The 20575-nt window shown below is 44.7% G+C and overlaps 1 protein-coding gene across 3 annotated transcripts in view; it reads right to left on the bottom strand.

The window, feature by feature from the left end:
- Window positions 1-1066: 1066 nt before the first annotated feature.
- Window positions 1067-20575, bottom strand: part of LOC141259633 (amine sulfotransferase-like) — a 295064-nt gene continuing 275555 nt past the window's right edge. For all 3 annotated transcript variants that reach the window (XR_012318444.1, XM_073675896.1, XM_073675897.1), the window contains 2 exons: window positions 13660-13840; window positions 1067-1525 (listed from right to left, as the gene is read on the bottom strand). Coding sequence is in view for 2 of the 3 variants with exons in the window: in XM_073675896.1 (XP_073531997.1) it covers window positions 1395-1525; window positions 13660-13840 (312 nt within the window). In the remaining variant the exon portion in view is untranslated. The remainder of the gene's footprint in view (window positions 1526-13659; window positions 13841-20575) is intronic.

Here is a 20575-nt window from a genome sequence, read left to right as displayed (position 1 = left end):
AACGCAGTTAGACCGCTGATGCGATGTACTTATTTGCAAAACTACTAGAAAACATACAGCGATCATGAAAATGTATTTCTTTGGCCTAGAAATGGCAACTTGACAACTGATTCCAATTATTTATTTTTCAGACTGCTAAAAAACACACACCAGTCCAGAAAAATTATTTCTTGGACCCAGAAATGGCAACGAGACGGTTGATGCAATATAAATCTACTAGAAAACACAGCGGTCCTGAAAAATTATTTCTTTCGCCTACTAATGGTAATGAGACGGCTGATTCCAAATATTTATTTCTCAAACTACTAGAAAATATACAGCTGCTTAAAGGAATAGTACTCCCACAGGCGGAGGGAGGGGGAGGTGAACAGTGCACAGTGCGGCTTAAAGGAACAGTGCTCTCACAGGTGGGAAGGAAGTGCAGAGTACACACAGCAACTTAAAGGAACAGTAATCCCACAGGCAAGGGGGTGTAGAGTACACAAAGCGACTTAAGGAAACAGTACTCCCACAGGCGGGGGGTGCAGAGTACACAACGCGGCTTAAGGAAACAGTACTCCCACAGGCGGGGGGTGCAGAGTACACAACGCGGCTTTTAGCACAGTACTCCCATATATATAGCTTGCAGAGTACACACAGCGAATATTGGCACAATGCTCCCACAGATATGGCTTGCAGAGTACAAACAGTGGCTTTTTTCCAGAGTAGGCAGTCAGAATCTGTCCCTAACGCAAACTGCATCCTATCCCTACACTAATGAGCGCATAATGGCGGCGTCACTCATGATCTGGCCTTTATACAGGCCCGGTCATGTGCTGCGCTGCCAATCACAGCCATGCTAATACTTGGCATGGCTGTGATGGCTCCCGAAGTGTCCACTGTCTAAAAGCATGTTGATTGGCTGCGCTGCAGTCTTTCAACAGTCTTTATTAGACCGGAGAACCTGAACAGGAAATCGGACGTACACTTAAAAGTCCATGTTTGGGGTTCGGTACCGGACACTAGGTGTACGGAGCCCAAACTTTACCATTCAGGTTCGCTCATCCCTAGCATCAGCCTAATGCCTAGATATCCGTTACCCATCAATCATGTACATTTATTATATGAGTATGTATGTATATATTAACATATATGTATTCGGCACTGATTACACTAGATGAGTGGATGGAGGATTAATTACAGCATGGTTACTAGATTGGTAGATGATTTACAAATCAAGTATTTTTTTTAATTAATTTTATTACATTAAATGTAATTTTTTAGCCCCAGCTAATTTTCTGGATGTCTACAGTCTCCACTAGAGGGAGCATGGGAGCTTATTTTCTTATGAAACTCTGTCCAAACTGAAGGCTGGACATTCACTTTAGGGTATTGTGAAAATAACAGATCTCTATCTAGGATGCGGTTTCTTCATTGATCTCCCACAAAAACTCAATTGGCAGATCTCCCATCTTCTCTTTGTACACTTTATCAAACATTTCATTTTGTGCCACCGTCATTATATTTTTACAGTCACCAACAATCCCTGGTAAAGAGGAAAAAAAAAGCTGAGTCACTATATGGACAATAAACAGTTGAAATAAGAATATAGAAAGAAAATCAGATGAAAATATGCATTCATGCCAAAATTGTATGAAACTGATTCCAAACAGCTGTCAGGCAATCTTTATTCACCTTCCCCCTTAAATATGTATATTCAGCCAACAGTGATTATCTGATGCAGTCACATGTCAATACAACAAGTCATTGCTCGTACAAAGACTCAGTAAGAACAACCATATATATGGCTGAAAGTGTTGATACCCTTAAAATTGTTCCAAGAAATTAAGTATTTCTCCCAAAAAATTAGTGCAATTACATCTTTCGTAATACACGTTTATTTCTTTTTTGTGTAATGGAACAACACAAAAACAGAGAAAAAAATGAAAATTGGACATCATTTCACACAAAATCCTCAAAATAGGTCGGAAAAAATTGTTGACACCCTCAACTTAATAATTCACAGCCTATAGCATGCGCTCACAAATTTCTCTGCTATCTCGTCCACGGTCTCTTCTTCCCCTATCTATCTCTATCTATCTATTTCTCTCTCTATCTATCTATTTTGGGCAGCACGGTGGCTCAGTGGTTAGCACTGCAGCCTTGCAGCACTGGGGTCCTGGGTTAAAATCCCACCAAAGACAACATCTGCAAGGACTTTGTATGTTCTCCCCGTGTTTGTGTGGGTTTCCTCCGGGTTCTACGGTTTCCTCCCACACTCCAAAGACATACTGATAGGGAATCTAGAATGTGAGCCCCAATAGGGACAGTGCCCATAATGTCTGTAAATTGTCTGAATTGTAAAGCGCTGCTTAATATGTTGGCGCTATATAAATAAGAAAAAGAAAGAAGAATCTATCTATCTATTATCTATCTATGTGTCTGACTCTATCTCACATCTATTTGTGTATCTACGGTAAGGCAGCTACCGGACATAAAGTTGATGGGAGGTATGTGTCACAGAGATAGTTGTCATCTGTGATGTAATCCTGAAGTGTTGCTCTAGTGCACATAGAACTAAGAGGATTGTTTGGTGCATCGGGGCCCAGGTTTTTACAGGCAGCCTGAGAGACTGGCGGCTCTGGCTGCCCACATACCTCACCTCTGGGTGTGGTTAAGAGGTTAAAATTGAGTCCTTTGTTTGACACATGGTCTGTGTGTGGGGAGGGAAAAGAACTGTTTACTTTGTTTTGCCTGCACTGAAGGCTGTTTATTTTCCCTTTTGCTTGTGGGCGGTTTATGAAGCAATAAACCGACTTGGACGCACCCAAGTCAGCAGTACCCCCTGTTATGCTCACGCCGGGACTGTTTGGCGTGAGTGTGGTTAGTGGTCCCACTGGGCCACGAACCGAGGAGTGCCTGGAGGGGCGTGACTAGGTGCCTCGCCAGATCCGACCACGGACGCACGGCGGCTTAATCGACTCCGTGGTCTGAGGAGGGACGAGGGAGGTGGCCCAAATGCTATGTTTGCAGACTGGTGGGTACTGGCAGGCACGGCTGGTATACAGATGGGCGGCTACTGGCAGGCATGATGGTATACAGACAGGCGGGTACTGGCAGGTAGGTAAACAGGCTGGATAAGGACCAGTACAGACTGGAATACAGGAACAGAACCGCAAGTGCAGACAGGAAGTGGGGCAGGGCAGAGCAGAGCAGAGCCGCAGATGCGGACGGGAAGCGGAGTGGGGCAGTGTAGAGCAGAGCCGCAGGTGTGGACGGGAAGCGGAGCAGGGCAGGGCAGAGCAGAGCCGCAGGTGTGGATGGGAAGCGGAGCATAGCAGGACAAAGCACAGCCGCAGGTGCGGACGGGAAGTGGAGCAGAGCAGAGCCGCAGGTGTGGACAGACAGGATAGGGCTCTGTTCACATGGAACAGACAGGGACGGGAAAACACAGGAAGATAGCTAGAACACAGGAGGTAGATACGAAGGCAGGGAAATGGGACAAGCAGAACCAGATACACACAGGGTACTTGCTATGAAGTAGCGAGTGGACACAGAACTCACAAACAGAAGTACAGAGACAACGAGTTGGAGTTAGGTACTGGTTCAGACATTGCAGGGAAAGGGAAGGATCAGACATAGAGACAAGCAGGAATGGGCTAGGACACAGTTCAGACAGGAACAAGGTACAGGAACAAGGTACAGGTACGGGCCTGGGTACTCCGCCCCCAGGGTGGTGGAAACAGACTAGAAGTCATAGATACAGATAACGGGCCTGGGTACTCAGCCCCCAGGGTGGCAGAACAGGAAAGATACAGGACATAGGTACAGGCCTGGGTACTCAGCCCCCAGGGTGGCAGAACAGGAAAGATACAGGACACAGGTATGGGCCTGGGTACTCAGCCCCCAGGGTGGCAGAAACAGGCAAGATTCAGGACAGGATCTGGCACCTCACAGTTGCACAGAACACACTGTAAGAAAGTGTAGCTCACGCACCTCCCACTGGGTGGAGGAGGTTTAAGTATCCAGTGACTCACAGCAGTAGGCTGGGGACGAATTAGGACTGTGCACACTTTAACTTTAAGAATCAGGAAGTTCCAGCGCCGCCGCCCTAAGCCAGCAGACAAGAGACATACACACAGCAAGTAGAGGATCATAGTGCGCATCCTGGACTGGTAGGTAAGTTGGCGGTCTTGCATGGTGGGAGATGGTAAGCCATGCCAGCATGCCGCCAGGGTTTGTTACACCCCCTACACTACTTTCTTTCTTTTTTTATTCTTTCTCAGTTTAATATATTTTCTATCCTTTCTTTTTCTCACTTTCATCTATCAGCTATATATTATCTATCTACCTATTTATCTATCTATCTGTATGTCTAATTCTATCTATCATCTATACATCTATCTATCATATTATAACTAGTGATGAGCGAGCATGCTTGCTACTGCTCGGTACTCACCCGAGCATCTCACTGCTCGAGATGCTCGGCCCTCGGTGAGTATTTCCGGAAGGCTTGGGTGGGAGCTCGGGTCCCCACCCCGTATGTTTGGCGCTCTTTAGACAGCCAATTAACATGCAGGGATTGCCTGCCACTCACTCTAATGCCGTAGCCATGTTGCTTGTGGCATTACAGTGATTGGCTGGCAGCACAGCGTCATCAGGTCTATATCAGACCTGGTGACCCTATGCTTGTCACAGTCTACCCCAGAAACAGGCAAAGTAGGGAGAGGTGCTGCTGAGTGAGGGACAGAATTGGTGGTTGTTTTAGTCAGGTGTTCCACAGCTATATATACATCTAAACTAACAATCCTTCTAAGGACTAATCCAGCTGCATATATTACTGGTGATAGCAGGAGTTAGGCAGGCAGGGTTTGTGGACAGTGTATACAGCACAATAGGGTCCATTGCACATTCTGTCTGCTGCTATTACAGATATCCATAGCCTGACATATCAGGGATATTTTTTTGCTCTTTATCCTGATTATTTGCTTAAAAAACTATACAGTGCTCCATTTTACTGCTCCATTTGCTTCTTAGCAGAATACAGGCAGATTTTTTTGATTTTATTCGCATTGTTGTATTGTGGAAGCAGAGAAACTTTTCCATCACCACATGTGATCCCATATTACTGCGGTAATAATACAGACATTTTGTGGAGCGTGCCAAATATTCCTCTCCATTTAAAGTCAGTCAGCTGTCTTTTGTTGAACCTATTCACGCTTGGTCGCTGACCAATGCCATTCTATAAGGCCACTTCCTAAAACCGTGGTCATCAGATGTGATCCCTTATTACTGGGGTAATAATACAGACATTTTGTGAAGCGTGCCAAATATTCCACTCCATTTAAAGTCAGCCAGCTGTCTTTTGTTGAACCTATTCACACTTGGTCGCTGACCAATACCATATCTATAAGCCCACTTCCTAAAACCGTGGTTATCAGATCTGATCCCATATTACTGTGATAATAATACAGACCTTTTTATGGAGCGTGCCAAATATACTCCATTTAAAGTCAGCCAGCTGTGTGTTGTTGAACCTATTCACACTTGGTCGCTGTCCAATACTATACTACAAGGCCACAGCCTAAAACCCTGGTCATCAGACGTGATCCCATATTACTGCGGTAATAATACAGACATTTTGTGGAGCGTGCCATACATTATACACCATTTCAAATGGTCAAGGCGCGTGGCAAGGGACGGGGAAGTGGACGTGATGGTGATGGTGCACGCAGAGGCCGAGGCCATGAGCAAGATGAAACTGTGCCTGCTGAGGGGGCACAACAAACACGTCATGTCAAACTGCCTTCCTGTCTGAACTTCTAGGGGGCCACAGAACAACAATCTTGAAGCCAGAGCAGTGTGAAAAAGTTGTTGCTTGGATAGCAGATAATGCTTCCAGTCAGTTTTCCACCACCACCAGCCTGTCTTCCACACGTTCCGGTCTCAGTAGCCGAGAGTCAGGACCACATATTCGTCACCCTGATCCTCCTTCCTCCCACCATGCCGAGTGCCTGGAGACAAGTTATCCCTCACTTGGACACCCCGAAGAGCTGTTCACTGATCCATTTTAGTTTCGGGTCTCTCGCCTGGCCCGATTCAAGTGGGGCAAGAGGAGATCGCATGTAGCGATGCCCAAATATTTGAGCAGCCACGGTCACACGAAAGCGATGGTGGGAAACTGTTGCAAGAGGTAGATGATGATGATGAGACACAATTGCCACCAAGTCAGGAGGAGACCCACGGTGCATATGTGGAAGACGAGGTGATGGACAACAAAGCCACTGACCCAACCTGGCAAGGTGACATGCATAGCAAGGACAGCAGCAAAGAGGAGGAGAGAGGTGTAGCACCACAACAGGCAAGAGAAAGCAGTGGGTAGGCTAGAGACACAAGACGGGTTAGTGTTCCCCGTAACACTAACACGAGGGAAGTTGCCAGACCAACTGTTAAGTCTTCCAGAGTCTGGTTCTTTTTTAAAGAAAAGAACCCATCCATTCTCATGCTGTACACATTTGTTTTTTTTACTTGAAAAAGACGCCGGTACGGCATTGAAACACATTGTTAATGAAAAGCTTTTTCCTCCTCCTCATCATCATCATCTCTGAAAAATTGATTTACTTCAGCAGCGCAGCCCACTTCCGTGTTCATCCAACTGGATCCAATATCTCCTGGAGGATTTATCCACCAGCCACGGGGCAGCAGCAGCTGTTTTTCTTCATGCCTTCATGGGAGTTGTGCCTGTCATAACTCCATCAGGTGAGTGTAACCAGCACTCTCTTAATCGCCCTCCATAGAGTATCACCCTATTGTGCACTCTGTTCCCTACATTTAGATCTACATATCCCCGTATTACACACGCACATGTCCCAGAACATTACCCGTTCCCTCAGCAACGCAGTTACTGGGAAGGTCCTCCTAACCATGGACACATGGACAAGTGCTTGTTGCCAGGGACGGTACATCTCGCTATTATAGTGGAAGCCGGGACCCAGTTGGGCCGTGGGACGGGACACGTCCTGGGAGCAAGGAACCATACAGAGTGATGCCACACAGCCCAGCCTCATCTCATCCCAACGCAGATTGGGTGACAATGAGGTGGAGGAAGAGGAGGAGGAACAGTAGCTAGTTTCCTGGTAGTAGACAGTACTACCCACACAACTGTCATAACATCTGTTCAACGTGGATGACCTGAGGAGAGGGAGAATGAAGAGGAGGAGGAAGATGAGGAGGAAAGCATGGTCAGTCATCCTCTTGGTGAGGACAGGGAAGTCTTGCCTGTTGGCAGTCTGGCACACATGGCTGAGTTTATGTTCCGCTGCCTTTCCCTTGACCCTTGCATTGTACACATTTTGGATGACAGTCATTACTGGTTGATCATACTTCTAGACCCATGCTACAAAGAGAACTTTCTATCTCTCCTTCCCATGGTGGAGAGGTCTACTAAAATGTTACAGTACAAGAAGGCCCTTGTTGAGGAATTATTAAAAAAATTCCCATCTGAAAATGCTGGCGGCAGAGGTCACAGTTCGTTGGACAACCAAGGAGTACAGGCGAGAGAGACACAAATATGATGTAGCGGAGGCAGGGGAACACTGTCAAAGGTCTGGGACAGTTATCTCAGACCCTCCCAGTGCCCAGGCCCTGATGCGCAGGGTACTCTCACAAGGAGGGCAACATTTTCGAACATGCTGAAGGAGTACCTTGGTGACCGTACCAATGTCCTCTGTGATTCCTCTGTGCCTTATAATTATTGGGTATCCAAGCTCGACACGTGGCAAGAACTGGCTCTCTACGCACTGGAGGTTCTGGCCTGCCCTGCTGCTAGCATTTTGTCAGAGTGGGTTTTTAGTGCTGCCGGGGGCATTATAACTGATAGGGGTATCCGCCTTTCAAGTGAAAATGCTGACAGGCTGACTCTTATCAAAATGAACAAGGGTTGAATTGGGTCAGACTTCTCAACACCATCGGATGATAGCAACGGAACATAAACTCAAATCCGTGGTTTTTTTTTTTTGAGGGGGGGGGATATTCCCATTAACCTCTTCAAACCCAGACATGGGTATACACGTCCTGATTTTATCTATTTTCTGTTGTCCTCCTCTCCTCCTTCTCCTCATCCTCCACCACCATATCACCAGGGTGACCGTGATGCACTACCCACATAATTTTTTTAAGGGTGTTTATGATGCCCGTAGTAAATTGTTTTAGAGGCCTACTGCTCACATTCTGTATGTTATAAAGTATGTTCATGTATACCCCCCAGGAGTAAATGTTTTTCAGCCCATGCACTTAGTACATGGGCATTACCAGTGTAGGAGACCCACTCCTTAATAATGGGAAAAAATTTTTTACTGAGGCCCTCCTCTATGTCTCTTCAAAGGGGTATTGGGGTGCATCCAAATTTTTGGCAGCCCTTGCAGTCCAGTCACTGCATACGCAATAACAGTATAGGAGACCCGCTCCTTAATAATTGGAACATTTTTTTAATGAGGCCCTCCTCTACGTCTCTTCTAAGGGGTATAGTAGTGCGTCCACATTTTTGGCAGCCCTTGCAGTCACTGCATACGCAATAACAGTATAGGAGACCCGCTCCTTTATAATGGGAACATTTTTTTACTCAGGCCCTCCTCTATGTCTCTTCAAAGGGGTATTGTTTTTTTTTCCAAATTTTGGGCAGGCATTAAGGTCACTGCATAAGCAATAACAGTATAGGAGACTCGCTTCTTTATAATGGGAACATTTTTTTAAAATGAAGCCCTCCTCTATGTTTCTTCAAAGGGGTATTGGAGATTTTCCAAATTTTGGGCAGGTTTTGCAGTCACTGCATATGCAATAACAGTATAGGAGACTCACTCTTTTGTAATAGGAACGACAAAGCATAGCCAGCTGATGACACTCTAACAATAGTGAGGACAGACTGCTGGCCCTTTAACAATAGTAAGAGCCGCCTAATGGCCCTGTAAAAATAGGCTTTGTGACTTTCAGAGTCCCTTCATCATAAATGAAACAGGATGTGTCTGATGATGTGTCACACACCACATGGCCAGATCAGGTAGTAAAATGATAAAATTATATTTACTGGTGAATGTATTTTTCACTGTTGAAAGCAATGCAAAAGTGAAAAAATGCATCAAAAATGCTACGTGTGAACATAGCCTAAGGTGTGGAGGAGCATTTTTTTTTGCCTTACATACAAGTCATTACCCTGGAAAGAATGTTCTTCAATGTTTTTTCCAGGAAAATCCATTTTGGCTTCGCTTTTGTATTTTTTATTGTGAGTCCCTAAAAGTGACGTAATACTCTAACAACATTGTTCACAGCAGTGACCTGGGAGTCAGAGATGCTTCCAGAGGTCTTCCCCTTGCTGTTCCCATGTCATTTTAGCACTGTTCCCATCGATTTGGGCAATTTTTAGGCCCCCTGCAGACCTCCGGGGGTGGGGGCCACCGGAAAAATGCTCAATTTTCTCATAGACTTACATTGGGCTCATTGCTCGGGTCGAGCACTTGATCATTACGATTTGCTCGACCTGAGCAACGAGCATCCGAGCATTTTAGTGCTTGATCATCACTAATGATAACCCAACAAGAACAGGAAGTCGAAGCCATGTGAAATCAACAAAATTATACCTTTATTTGTACTCACAAAGTACATCAATAGAATAGCCAGGAAGGTGCCATTAGGCCAACATGTTCCTTGGCTATTAAATACAGCTCACAGCCGTTTGCTTAGTGTTTACTGGCTAGATTATATGGGACCGCAAAAAAATTAACGTAGGATCCCCCTATAAAATCTAACCAGCAAAGGCTAAACATACAGCTGTGGGCTGATAATAACAGCCTAGGAAGGGGCCATTAGGACCCTGGCTATTAATAACAGCTCACAGGTGTTTGATTAGTGCTTACTGGCTATTTACAGGGGAACCCCAGAAAAAAATTGAAGTAGGGTCCCTCTATAAAAATTGAACTAGCAAAGGCTAAACAGACAGCTGTGGGCTGAAATTAATAGCCAGGGAAGGGCCATGAATACTAGCACCCCCTGAGGCTAATAACATCAGCCCTCAGCAGCCCCAGAAATGGAACATCAATAAGATGCGCCAATTCTGGTGCTTAGCCTTGGCTCTTCCTACTTGCCCTGGTACAATTGAGGTAATAGGGTTGGGGTTCATGTCAGCCTTGTATTTGCAGCTGGCATGAAGCCCAGGGGTTAATAATTGAGAGGCGTCTATAAGACATCCCCATTAATAACCCCATAGTAAAAGTTTTTAAATAAAGACATAGCATGAAAAAAATCCTTTATTTGAAATAAAAGTACACATTTATTTAAAAATAAAAAACACAATTATACTCATCTAATGCCCAATCCTCTGAAGCCATTGTCACCTGTAAAAAACAAAAATAAAAAAACAACAATATCCCTCACCTGTCCGAAGTGATTAAACTATCCATACTGTCCCACAATGATCCGGATTACTTGTAGAGCAGTCACATCAGCAGTCACTAATGTGACTGCTCTACACGACAGCTGGCTATACACTTACACAGACAGTGTTTAGCGCTTAGCTGCCTCGAAAGAGTTCACAGGAGATCATAAGCTGATAAACTCCTGTGACCTCTCTCACGGCAGCTCAGCGCTATACACTGCGGGAACTATTATGCTCCTGTCAGTTTGCAGCCGGCTGCCGGATAAAGCAGTCACATCAGCTAATGTGACTGTTCTACAAGTGAGATTGTCGTGGGACAGTATGGAGTATGTGGATTACGGCGGATAAGTGAGTATTACGGTGGTTTATTATTTTTACAGTTTTACAGTGGGCTTCGGGGATTAGGCATTAAGGTGAGTTTTATGTTTTTTTATTTTTGATATTTTACAGGGGACAAGGGCATCAGGGATTAGGTGGTAGGAGAGAATAACTGTGTTTTTTATTTTTATTTCAATATGTATTTATTTAAACTTTTTTTTTTTACTTTAAGCACAGGCGTCGGCTGATGAATACTCCCATCAGCGGTGCCTGCACTCGCTGTTAACAGTGACAGCAGGCATCGACTGATGCGGGAAGTAGTCTAATTAGCTGATGCCTGTGACCCGCGGTAAGCTTTTTACCAAGGGTCACAGTCAGCAGTGAGATCATTCTGGCATCTGACAGCAAGAACCCGCAGCTCTTTGGTGGTAATGATCTTACCACCTATCAGAGCCCCTGTTTCACACAGATGACAGTGCAGGAAACCACGGATTTTCAGGCTCCCAATTCATATGAATGGGGTCCGGGTTCTGGTACTGTCCTGGTACCCGATCCCAAACTTTTAAAAGATGTTTGACTGAACCCGCCGGACCCGAACATCACAAGTATTCAGCCCTCTGAGTCACTAATTTGTAGGACCATCTTTTGCTGCAGTTACCGCTGTAAGTCTTTTGCAGCTTTGCACATCTAGAGGCTGAGATTTTTGCACATTCTTTTCAAGCTAGCTCTATCTCAGTGAGATTGGATGGATGGCATCTGTGAACAGCAATTTTCAAGTCTCACCACAGCTTCTCAATCGAATTTAGGTCATGACATTGACTGGGCCATTCAAACGCATGAATATACTTTGATCTAAACCATTCCATTGTAGCTCTGGCAGTATGTATAGGGTTGTTGCTCTGCTAGAAGGTGAATCTACGCACCAATCTCAAATCTTTTGCAGGCTCTAACCCTCATTCATTTTCCCAACAACTCTGACCAGCTTCCCTGTCCCTGTTGAAGAAAAGCATCTCCACAGCATGATGCTACCACCACCATGTTTGACAGTGGGGATGGTGTTTTTAGGGTAATGTGCAGTGTTAGTTTTCCGCCACATATAGCACTTGGCATTTAGCCCAAAACGTTCTACTTTGGTCTCATCTGACCAGAGCACCTTCTTCCACATGCACCGTCTTCCACATTCTATATTGCTCTTTCAACCGGCAAACAAGACTTCTTATTGCTTGCTTTCAAAAATGGCTTTCTTCTTTCCACTCTTCCATAAAGGTCAGATTTGTGGCGTATATGACTAATAGTTGTCCTGTGGACAGATTTTCCCATCTGAGCTGTGGATCTCTGCAACTCCTCCAGTGTAACCATGGGCTTCTTGGCTACTTCTCTAATAAGTGCTCTCCTTGTTTGGGATATCAGTTTATGTGGATGGCCATGTCTTGGTAGGTTTGCAGTTGTGCAATATACCTTCCATTTTTGGATGATGAATTGACTACTGCTCTGTGAGATGTTTAGAGCTTGAACCTAACCCTGCTTTACTATTCTACACAACTTTATCCCTGACCTGTCTGGTGTGTTCCTTGCTTTTCATGATGCTGTTTGATCTATAATGTTCTCAAACAAACCTCAGACGCCTTCACAGAACAGCTGTAGTTATACTGAGAATAAATTACACATAGATGGTGTGACAACACAGCATTTATTCTTAATTATGCCAGATATATTTTCCATGAGGTCAAGAGACATAAGCCATTGTTGATATGAGCCTGAATGATGACTTTTGAATTGATGTTTGTTGATTTTTTGGATGCTTGTTGACTACCTATTGTATCCGTCCCTGCAGTTTATTGTTCTGTAGTCTTTGGGAGATAAAGGCGTAGGTTAATTGAACAATCCATGTTTGTTAATATTTTGATTACCCATTGTATCAGTCCATGCAGCTCGTTGAACTGCAAACATTAAAGGACAAAATATGCACTCAGACAATGAGCGATGACCTCCTCACACCTTCCTCCAAACCTGTGGAAAAATGTCTGAATAAAAGCTGTGAGCTATAAAAGGGGGATCTGATTCTGTTTCCAGAGAGATTCTACAGAACAGCAGCCAGGGAACCATGGCACCAACTGGAGGAATACAGATCTGTTCAATTGACCATCACTGAACCCTCAAAGATGTTTGGAGAATCCAGGTTGGGACAATCAGGTCACCTGGTCACATACATCAGTGTACTCTGTTAGGTTCCTAAGCTTGCTGCTGACTCCTCTCTGTGGGTCCCCACCAAAATCAGGGTGCCACCGGTTGGAGTAGTTAACTCTGGAAGACCCGAAGTCGCAGATGTTCTAGTTCCCGGCGAGCCAGTGGAAGGGTGAGACTCTAATTTGCACCATCTTGTGTTTGCTGGGACTTTACTATAATGTTATTGATTTTTGTTGATCCAATAAATTGTTATTGTGGGGTATTACCTCACCCTGTGTTGTCTGAGTGATATTATACCCATGGGAAAGGGGTATGAGCATTCAGTGGGATGAGCCCTGGTCTATGTAGTCTTCTAAAGACAGCCAGGCCAGCTGATGAGAGCATCCCCTGACCCTCGTGTCTCCACAGATGGACTCAGTTTATTTATTATGTGACTTCTGGAAGCAATTGATCACTAAGGATTTTATTTAGGGGTATCAGACTATAGAGCGTTGAATATAAATGCACATGACAATTTTCATATTTCTACTATTAAAATAATTAGAAACCATGTATCATTTCCTATACACTTCACAAATGCCTACTACTTAGTGTTGGTATATCACATAAAATCCCAATAAAATACAAAAAATATGGAAAGGTTCACTGGGAATGAATACTTTTTCAAGGCATTGTGTGTGTGTATACATATACATATATTTGCTGCTTTCTTTTCTTAATTCTTGTATATCCCTTCGTTTTTACTTTACCTTTTCTTAAAAAAGTTCCTTTATTTATGTCTATAAAGTTATTTGGAAGAAATGTATAATTAGCAAGAGGATCATCTTTCATGTTCTTAAAAGTTGCTCTTTCCACCACAATGTCTATTGCTTTATTGTCGAGGTTTATTTCCACAAATTTGCAGATTTTCAGCACAGCAGACCGAAGGTCCTGAAACAGACATGAGAAATAATCCAGATCACAACATCAGTATTGAGCCATCAAGTAAAAACTTGTTCAGTATGATGTCATGTATAACTTTTTTTCTAATGGAAGTCACTTCTAAAGCAATGAGGATAAGCATCATGACTTTAAATGGACAGGAACACATTTTATTACCAATTGTTTCTGATTTAACTTCTTTATGTTTAGAAAAGAGTATTTCTTTTGTTTAGACGGTAATCAGTAAGATACCACAGAAATTCCAATTTCCCTGTTTTGCACCCATCACAGTAGATGAATGATAAGCAACTGACAACCAGCAGACATTACGCATCTCTGGTTCTCAGGCTATGTGCCCACGGTGCGTTTTTTAAGCGTTTCCCCAGCGGCAAAAACGCTGCAGAAACGCTTAAAAAACGCATGGTAGAAGGCCTGCCATGTCCCCCAACGATAATCCGCATGTGCTGTGCACATGCTGCGGAAATTTCAGCTGCGGATTATCATTGCGGAAAAAAATGCAGCACTACCAATTATTTTGCGGAAGCGCTGCGTTTTCGCCGCCATTGACTTGCATTGCAACGCATGGATTACGCATCACTGCATCTGTAAATGCGGAATCCAAGCGTTTCAATGTGCGCATAGTACCCGGGTCTGGAGGACAGGAGACTCTCCTTCGGACCCAGGTACCATAGAACCTGTGAAAAAAAAGAATAAAATAAAAAATAAATATGATATTTACCTTCTGATGGCCCCTGGTCTCCTTGTCTTCACTTGCTGGCAACTCGCGGTGGACTGAAGGACCTGCGCTGACGTCATAGTCATGTGATGGCAGGTCCTTCAGTGTAGTGCACTGCGAGCTGCCGGCAAGCCAGGACGGAGAGAAGCAAGACTGCGGGGACCATCAGAAGGTAAGTATATATTTATTATTTCTTTTTTACCATTCTTTAAGGTCACAGTATATAAATCCATGCCGTTTGCATGGATTTATATAGTGTGACCAAGTTGTCAAGCACTTTCCAAGTGATGCTAAAATCGCTTGGAAAGCGCTTGACAACCCGCATGCGGAAATGCAAGTGAATAACGCTTCACTTCCATGGCAGGAAAAACGCATGTACAATCCGCATGCGTTTTTTCTGCCAGGAGAGATGCAGAAACGCTCAGGAAAAATCCTGAGCATTTCTGCATCGTGGGTACATAGCCTCACTCTGTGACTCATGGTTCCTCTCCAATTCAGAATTGTGCAGTTTGTCTCCTTGTAGGAATTATGTCATATTTTGTCCCCTGACTCTCAGATCTCCTCAGATCTCAAAGATTTAAAATACTGGAGTTCTGACCTTTTTGTTTTTGTGTTTAAACATGATTAATGTTATTAAAAGAATTTTTAGAGTAATAGGATCTGTGACAAATGTTCATTGCAGGGAGCCTAAATGCTAGAACCCCCAAAATCCTGAGAAAAGTGCATCGAGCACACTGTTTGCAGCAGAATGGTGACTGCACATTTGCAGTTATTTTAGACTCAAGTGATCAATGATTGATCACACACTGCTGTTGCTAATCATTGTGCTTCACATTAGAGGGACTCTGTCAGCATAAAATGACTGTACAAATTAAGAACCACCACTCAGTGCTTTACGACGGAGCCAATCATTTAACTACATATTCCCACCTGCTTGTTTTCCCTGAGTCTCCACCACCTCTTCTTTCATTGACAGTTTTGGCTTCATAGGGGCAGAAAAGAGTGGAGACAGAGGGAAACCAAGTAGGTGGGAACGTGTATATAAATTATTGGCCACTCAGTGAAGCACCAAGCGCCTGTACTTGGTTTGAACAATCATCTGGTGCTGACAGAGTCCCTTTAACAGAGCAGATCTTCTTCCAGCTGTTCTGTCAATGGGGTGTGACTGCCAATGTCATTCTGAGTGACAGCTGACTCACCATAGTTATGCAGGGGGGAAGCAGCTGTCAATAAACATGACATTAGCAGTAACGCTACATCAACAGAGCAGAGCGGAAGAGTAGCAGCCTTTCTGTCTATGTGACATCACCAGAGGCCACAAAGTCTCTGGCAGGAGCTGTCTATGACTGCTCTGAGCTGGCAGAGAGTGTTTTGCTGCAAAGGAAAAGACACAGTAAATTGACTGTAGTGTGTAGCCCATGGAGATGTGGCACCCTGCTATTACAGATACCACAGGACCCAAAAGGGTGCATGGACGGACTTCTCCACAAGAGGCCCTCATTACATAACAGGCATCTCCACCTTTCCACCTCATACCACCAGAGGGAGCCCTGTTAGGGATATATATAGACTGGAAGGTGGAGGTAGAGTCAGAGAGTGTGCTAGCACGTCAGATCAGTGAAGAAGCAGTATGTGAGCTGCTGTGCTGTGGGCCAGCCAGGGCCTAAAGCACGTGCTGAAGCCTTGGGGCCTAGAGCGGGGCTGGAGGCAAGGAGAAGAGTGAGAGGAGTTATGGGGGCAGAGGAGCATCTTAGGCTCACCCCAGAACACAAGCCGGGCACCGGGTCCATGCCTACAGGGTCCTCTACGCCCAGTAGGAATAACCGGTATACCAGGAGGATTCTAGACCCCTGGTCCACCTGAAGCTACAATCATTTAAAGAACTAGGAACCACGAAGGCCCCAGCGTCCAGGGATAGTGGTAGCCAGAGGAAAGTTCTTACCACTAAGCATGCAGGTGAGGAGAGTGAAAGAGTACAGAAGCTAGGCCTAGTTTCAGGCTGGTCAGAAGCTTCAGAGAGAGAGGAAGAAACAGATCAGGAGGCCTTATACCCACTCACTGGGGAGAGTCCAGAAGTGCACCCTTCCTATCAAGTACCCTGGACCGTACCTGCCGTCTACACCAGTAAAGGTACTGAAGTGAACCCCCTGTGTGCGTGTCCGTCATTCCCCCTGACCCGACCGGGCCACCTCTCATCTGCATCCCTTTCATCAACCCTGCCCCGGGGGCCCGCTCTGCCTGTGGGGAGCACATCCCAGCTGGCATCCCATCACCCCCGGAGGTCTGCAGCAGCGCTGATACCCATTACCAGAAACCACAGGTGGCGTCACGAGACAAAACTGTTAACAAAACCCCTTTTAAAGAGTGACCCCAGGGTACGGGCCCGGGAGCCGACTGCGGTGACATCCCATAGAAGGTCAAGGCCCGGGTACCGAGTTTCCCCCTTATCCCCCTGGGCGAATCAGAGACTTATGTCTTTGGCTTATATCAGGAAGAAAATAATGTAAATTTCCATCTTGTCCCAGTTTCAACACTGGCTGTGGCCTAGGTCATCCATTCTTTATCCTGGGGTTTGCTGGGCTGTAAGCAATTTGATTGACAGCCCTTCTGCTCAATATAGTCTAGCCTGTGGGCATTTCCCCAGGTGTCTCCACTCCTCAATGATTTGTAAGCTTTTTAGCTGGCTTGCTGTGAGCAGCACATTGTCAGCTGTAGCTTAGCTTGGTTAGGTGTGTTTGCTTGTTCTGTGTCTGACTTTTGATCTTGTTGCTGGACCTCATACTTGTCGTGACTATTCATGTGGATTATGCCTTCTGCTTTTGATGCTCTCGGACTGCACATACCCCGGACTTGGCCTTTGACTGTTTGTTGTACTCCTTTGTCTTGATGTAGCCTCCTGGCACTTGACCCTGGACTGTTATCTGACCACGCCCTTGTCTTACCCCTATGTACTATGAGCCCTCCTGTTATCTGACCTCGGACCTCCTGACTACCCTGTCTCATCGCTTGCCCATGAGTAGTGACTCTGCGTCACATTATAAGTGACGATTTACATGAACCGGTATCTGGTGTTTTTCAGCAAGATCTTGAATCGCTAGAGTCTTGAATCTTCTTAGTACTCAGTGCCGGGAAAACACCCGATAGCTCTTTACTACCAGACTGCAATATCTGCCCCCTATAACATTCAGTTGGTCTCCCCTGAACCAGTAGTAGCCCTTCCTGATACATTTTCGGTGTGGAGAAACCAGTTTAGAATGTTCATAGAGAGTTGTAGACTATTCTCTACCCTATGACCCGGGGATGGGTCCCAGCGGATGGAAATATGGGAATAGTCATGTCCCTATCGTGAGGGGCACCTCAGACTTGGGCATTTTCTTTGTCCCCATAAACACCAGAACAGTCTTCAGTTGATGCTTTTTTGATACTTTAGGGGTTATCTATGCTGAACTCGACAGAATCCAGGTCGCTAAGGCTAGGATCATGAACCTGACACAGGGGAGCCGCACCGCTGAGGACTACTATACTGAATTTTGACAGTGGTACACGAAGTTCAGTGGAATGATGCGGCCCTTAGGTGCTAATTTTATACAGGTCTGTCTGAATGCCGGAAGAATGCTCTGGTTCTGCATGATCCCCCCGTGTTCTTTGGCGGGAGCCATAACCCAGGCCATATGGATGGACTTCAGAATTTGTGAGAGGTATGGCAGGCATGCCTTGTATTCTTTCTCGGAGCAGGCCCTTTTACCTACGGTAGAGCCAATGGAGGTTGGAGCTGCCAGTTTTCGTGCCGTGGAGATGAAACAGAGACAGATTCTTGGATTCTGCTTCTACTGTGGTCTTGCAGGACATTTTTTAAAGGACTGTTTAACTCGCCCTCAAGCAAGTAAGCTGTTGGGAAAATGTCCAAGTCTGGGTGATAGTCAAGGTGGTCACCCAGACTTCCAGGTACCCTTTTTCTCATCAGATAAAGTACTGCTCAAAACAGTTTTGGCTTTTAAGAACCAGGTATTGCCAGGATTGGCCTTCCTTGAATGCGGATCTGCAGCCAACTTTATTAATTCTGACCTGGTTCAGAAATTAGGATTAGGAACAGTCAGTCTGGCAAAACCCATTCAAATTTTTGCAATTGACAAAACACTTCTTTAGAATTTTGTCAAATTTGTAACGATGGAATTCACGCTTCAAGTAAGAGTACTTCAGTCTGAATCCATTTTCTGTTTTGTTTTGAATAAGTAACCTGCTTGGGTGGTATTGGGGCTTCCATGGTTGCTCATTCACAATCCTGTTATTGATTGGTGTCCGAAAGAAATTGCTAAGTGGGGCCCCAAATGTCATAAGAATTGTCTAAGCTCTGTGCAAGTATTCTCTGCAAGTCTGGGTGGTCTGCCATAGTACCTGAAAGACTTCAAAAATGCGTTTTCAGAAAAAGAGGCGGATACATTACCTCCCCATCGTCCTTATGATTGTGCTATTGATATTTTCCCTGGTGCCAAATTACCTAAAGCTCACCTGTATAATTTATCTGGGCCTGAATTTACCGCCATGAAAAAATATGTGAAGAAGAGTTTACGGAAGGGTCATATGTGTCCCTCCTCTTCCCCTGTGGCTGCTGGATTATTCTTTGTAAAAATTGTTCTGTAGCTTGATGATGGTGTCCAAAAAGTTAATTTCAGTACAGGTGTAGTTGAGTGTTAGGTTTATGGTGGGATGAAATCAATTAAAGTGTTCATGGAACATCTTCAGCTGTTGCTCAGACCCCGTCCAGATGATTAAAATATTGTCAATGAAACGATAGTAGGCCAGAGGCCTGGTAGGACATGAGGGTAAAAAGTCACTTTCAAGCTTGGCCATGAAAAGATTTGCGTACTGTGAAGCCATTTTACTTCCCATCGCTGTGCCAGTCTCCTGAAGATATATGCTGTTATCAAATTCAAAGTAATTGTGGGTTAGAATGAATTTTGTACGTTTCACCACAGAATCGGCATCAATTCCTGTATTTTCCATGAAGATTTTGCAGGCATTTAATCCATCCTTTTGTGGGATATTAGAGTACAACGATTCCACATCCATGGTGGCCAGGATGGTTCCTTCTCGTAGAGGACCTATTGCTGCTATTTTATTTAGTAGGTCCCTCGTGTCCTGAATGTAGCTGGGTGTATTCTTTACCAGGGGTTTAAGAACACCCTCTACGCATCCAGAAACTTTCTCAGTAAGGGTGCCCAAACATGAGATACAACCCTCAGAATTGAGTGATTCCATAATTTTTTCCCTCTGCTTGGTCTGAAAAAAATTACCCTTACTGAGTACCAGATTTTTTATCTTGATTTCTTTTAGTGTTTCTTAAAGCCCTAAAGTTGCCATTTGAAATGACTTTAGTTTTGTGCCATGTCTGTGATCTGCTTTTTTTCAACAACATTAAACAACTGAATGAACATCCTCCGAGCCTGGTGATTCCATACTTTTTGCCAGGGGTTGTAATTGGTCTTCCTGGATTACCAGATTTGTGGATTTTGGGAAGCATATAGAATGTCCCTATTCTTGGACTCTCTGGTAACAAGTCATCGGCTCTTATGGATTCATCAGGCAGACAAGATACCAACTTGTTTAGTTCTTTGTAATAGTCCACTGTAGGGTCAGAGTCCAGTTTTTTGTATTAGCGTGTGTCCATCAGTTGTCTGTTTGCTTCCTTCATGTAGTCTGATGTGTTCATCATTACTATTTCACCACTCTTGTCAGTAGGTTTAATGATGATTTCTTTGTTGGTTTTCACAGATTGTATGGCCTTTCTCTCCTGGGTACTGATTAGTGATGAGCGAGCACTAAAATGCTCGGGTGCTCGACCCGAGCAATGAGCCCAATGTAAGTCTATGGTAAACTCGAGCATTTTTCAGGCGGCTCCCCCCGGCTGTCTGCAGAGGGCCTAAAAATTGCCCAAATCGATGGGAACAGTGCTCAAATGACATGGGAACAGCATGGGGAAGACCCCTGGAAGCATCTCTGACTCCTAG

This window comes from Phyllobates terribilis, unplaced genomic scaffold, assembly GCF_046119375.1.
Source record: "Phyllobates terribilis strain yellow unplaced genomic scaffold, ASM4611937v1 Scaffold_3__8_contigs__length_932513732, whole genome shotgun sequence".
Lineage (NCBI taxonomy): Eukaryota > Metazoa > Chordata > Amphibia > Anura > Dendrobatidae > Phyllobates > Phyllobates terribilis.
This window is presented reverse-complemented; position numbering and strand designations above follow the sequence as displayed.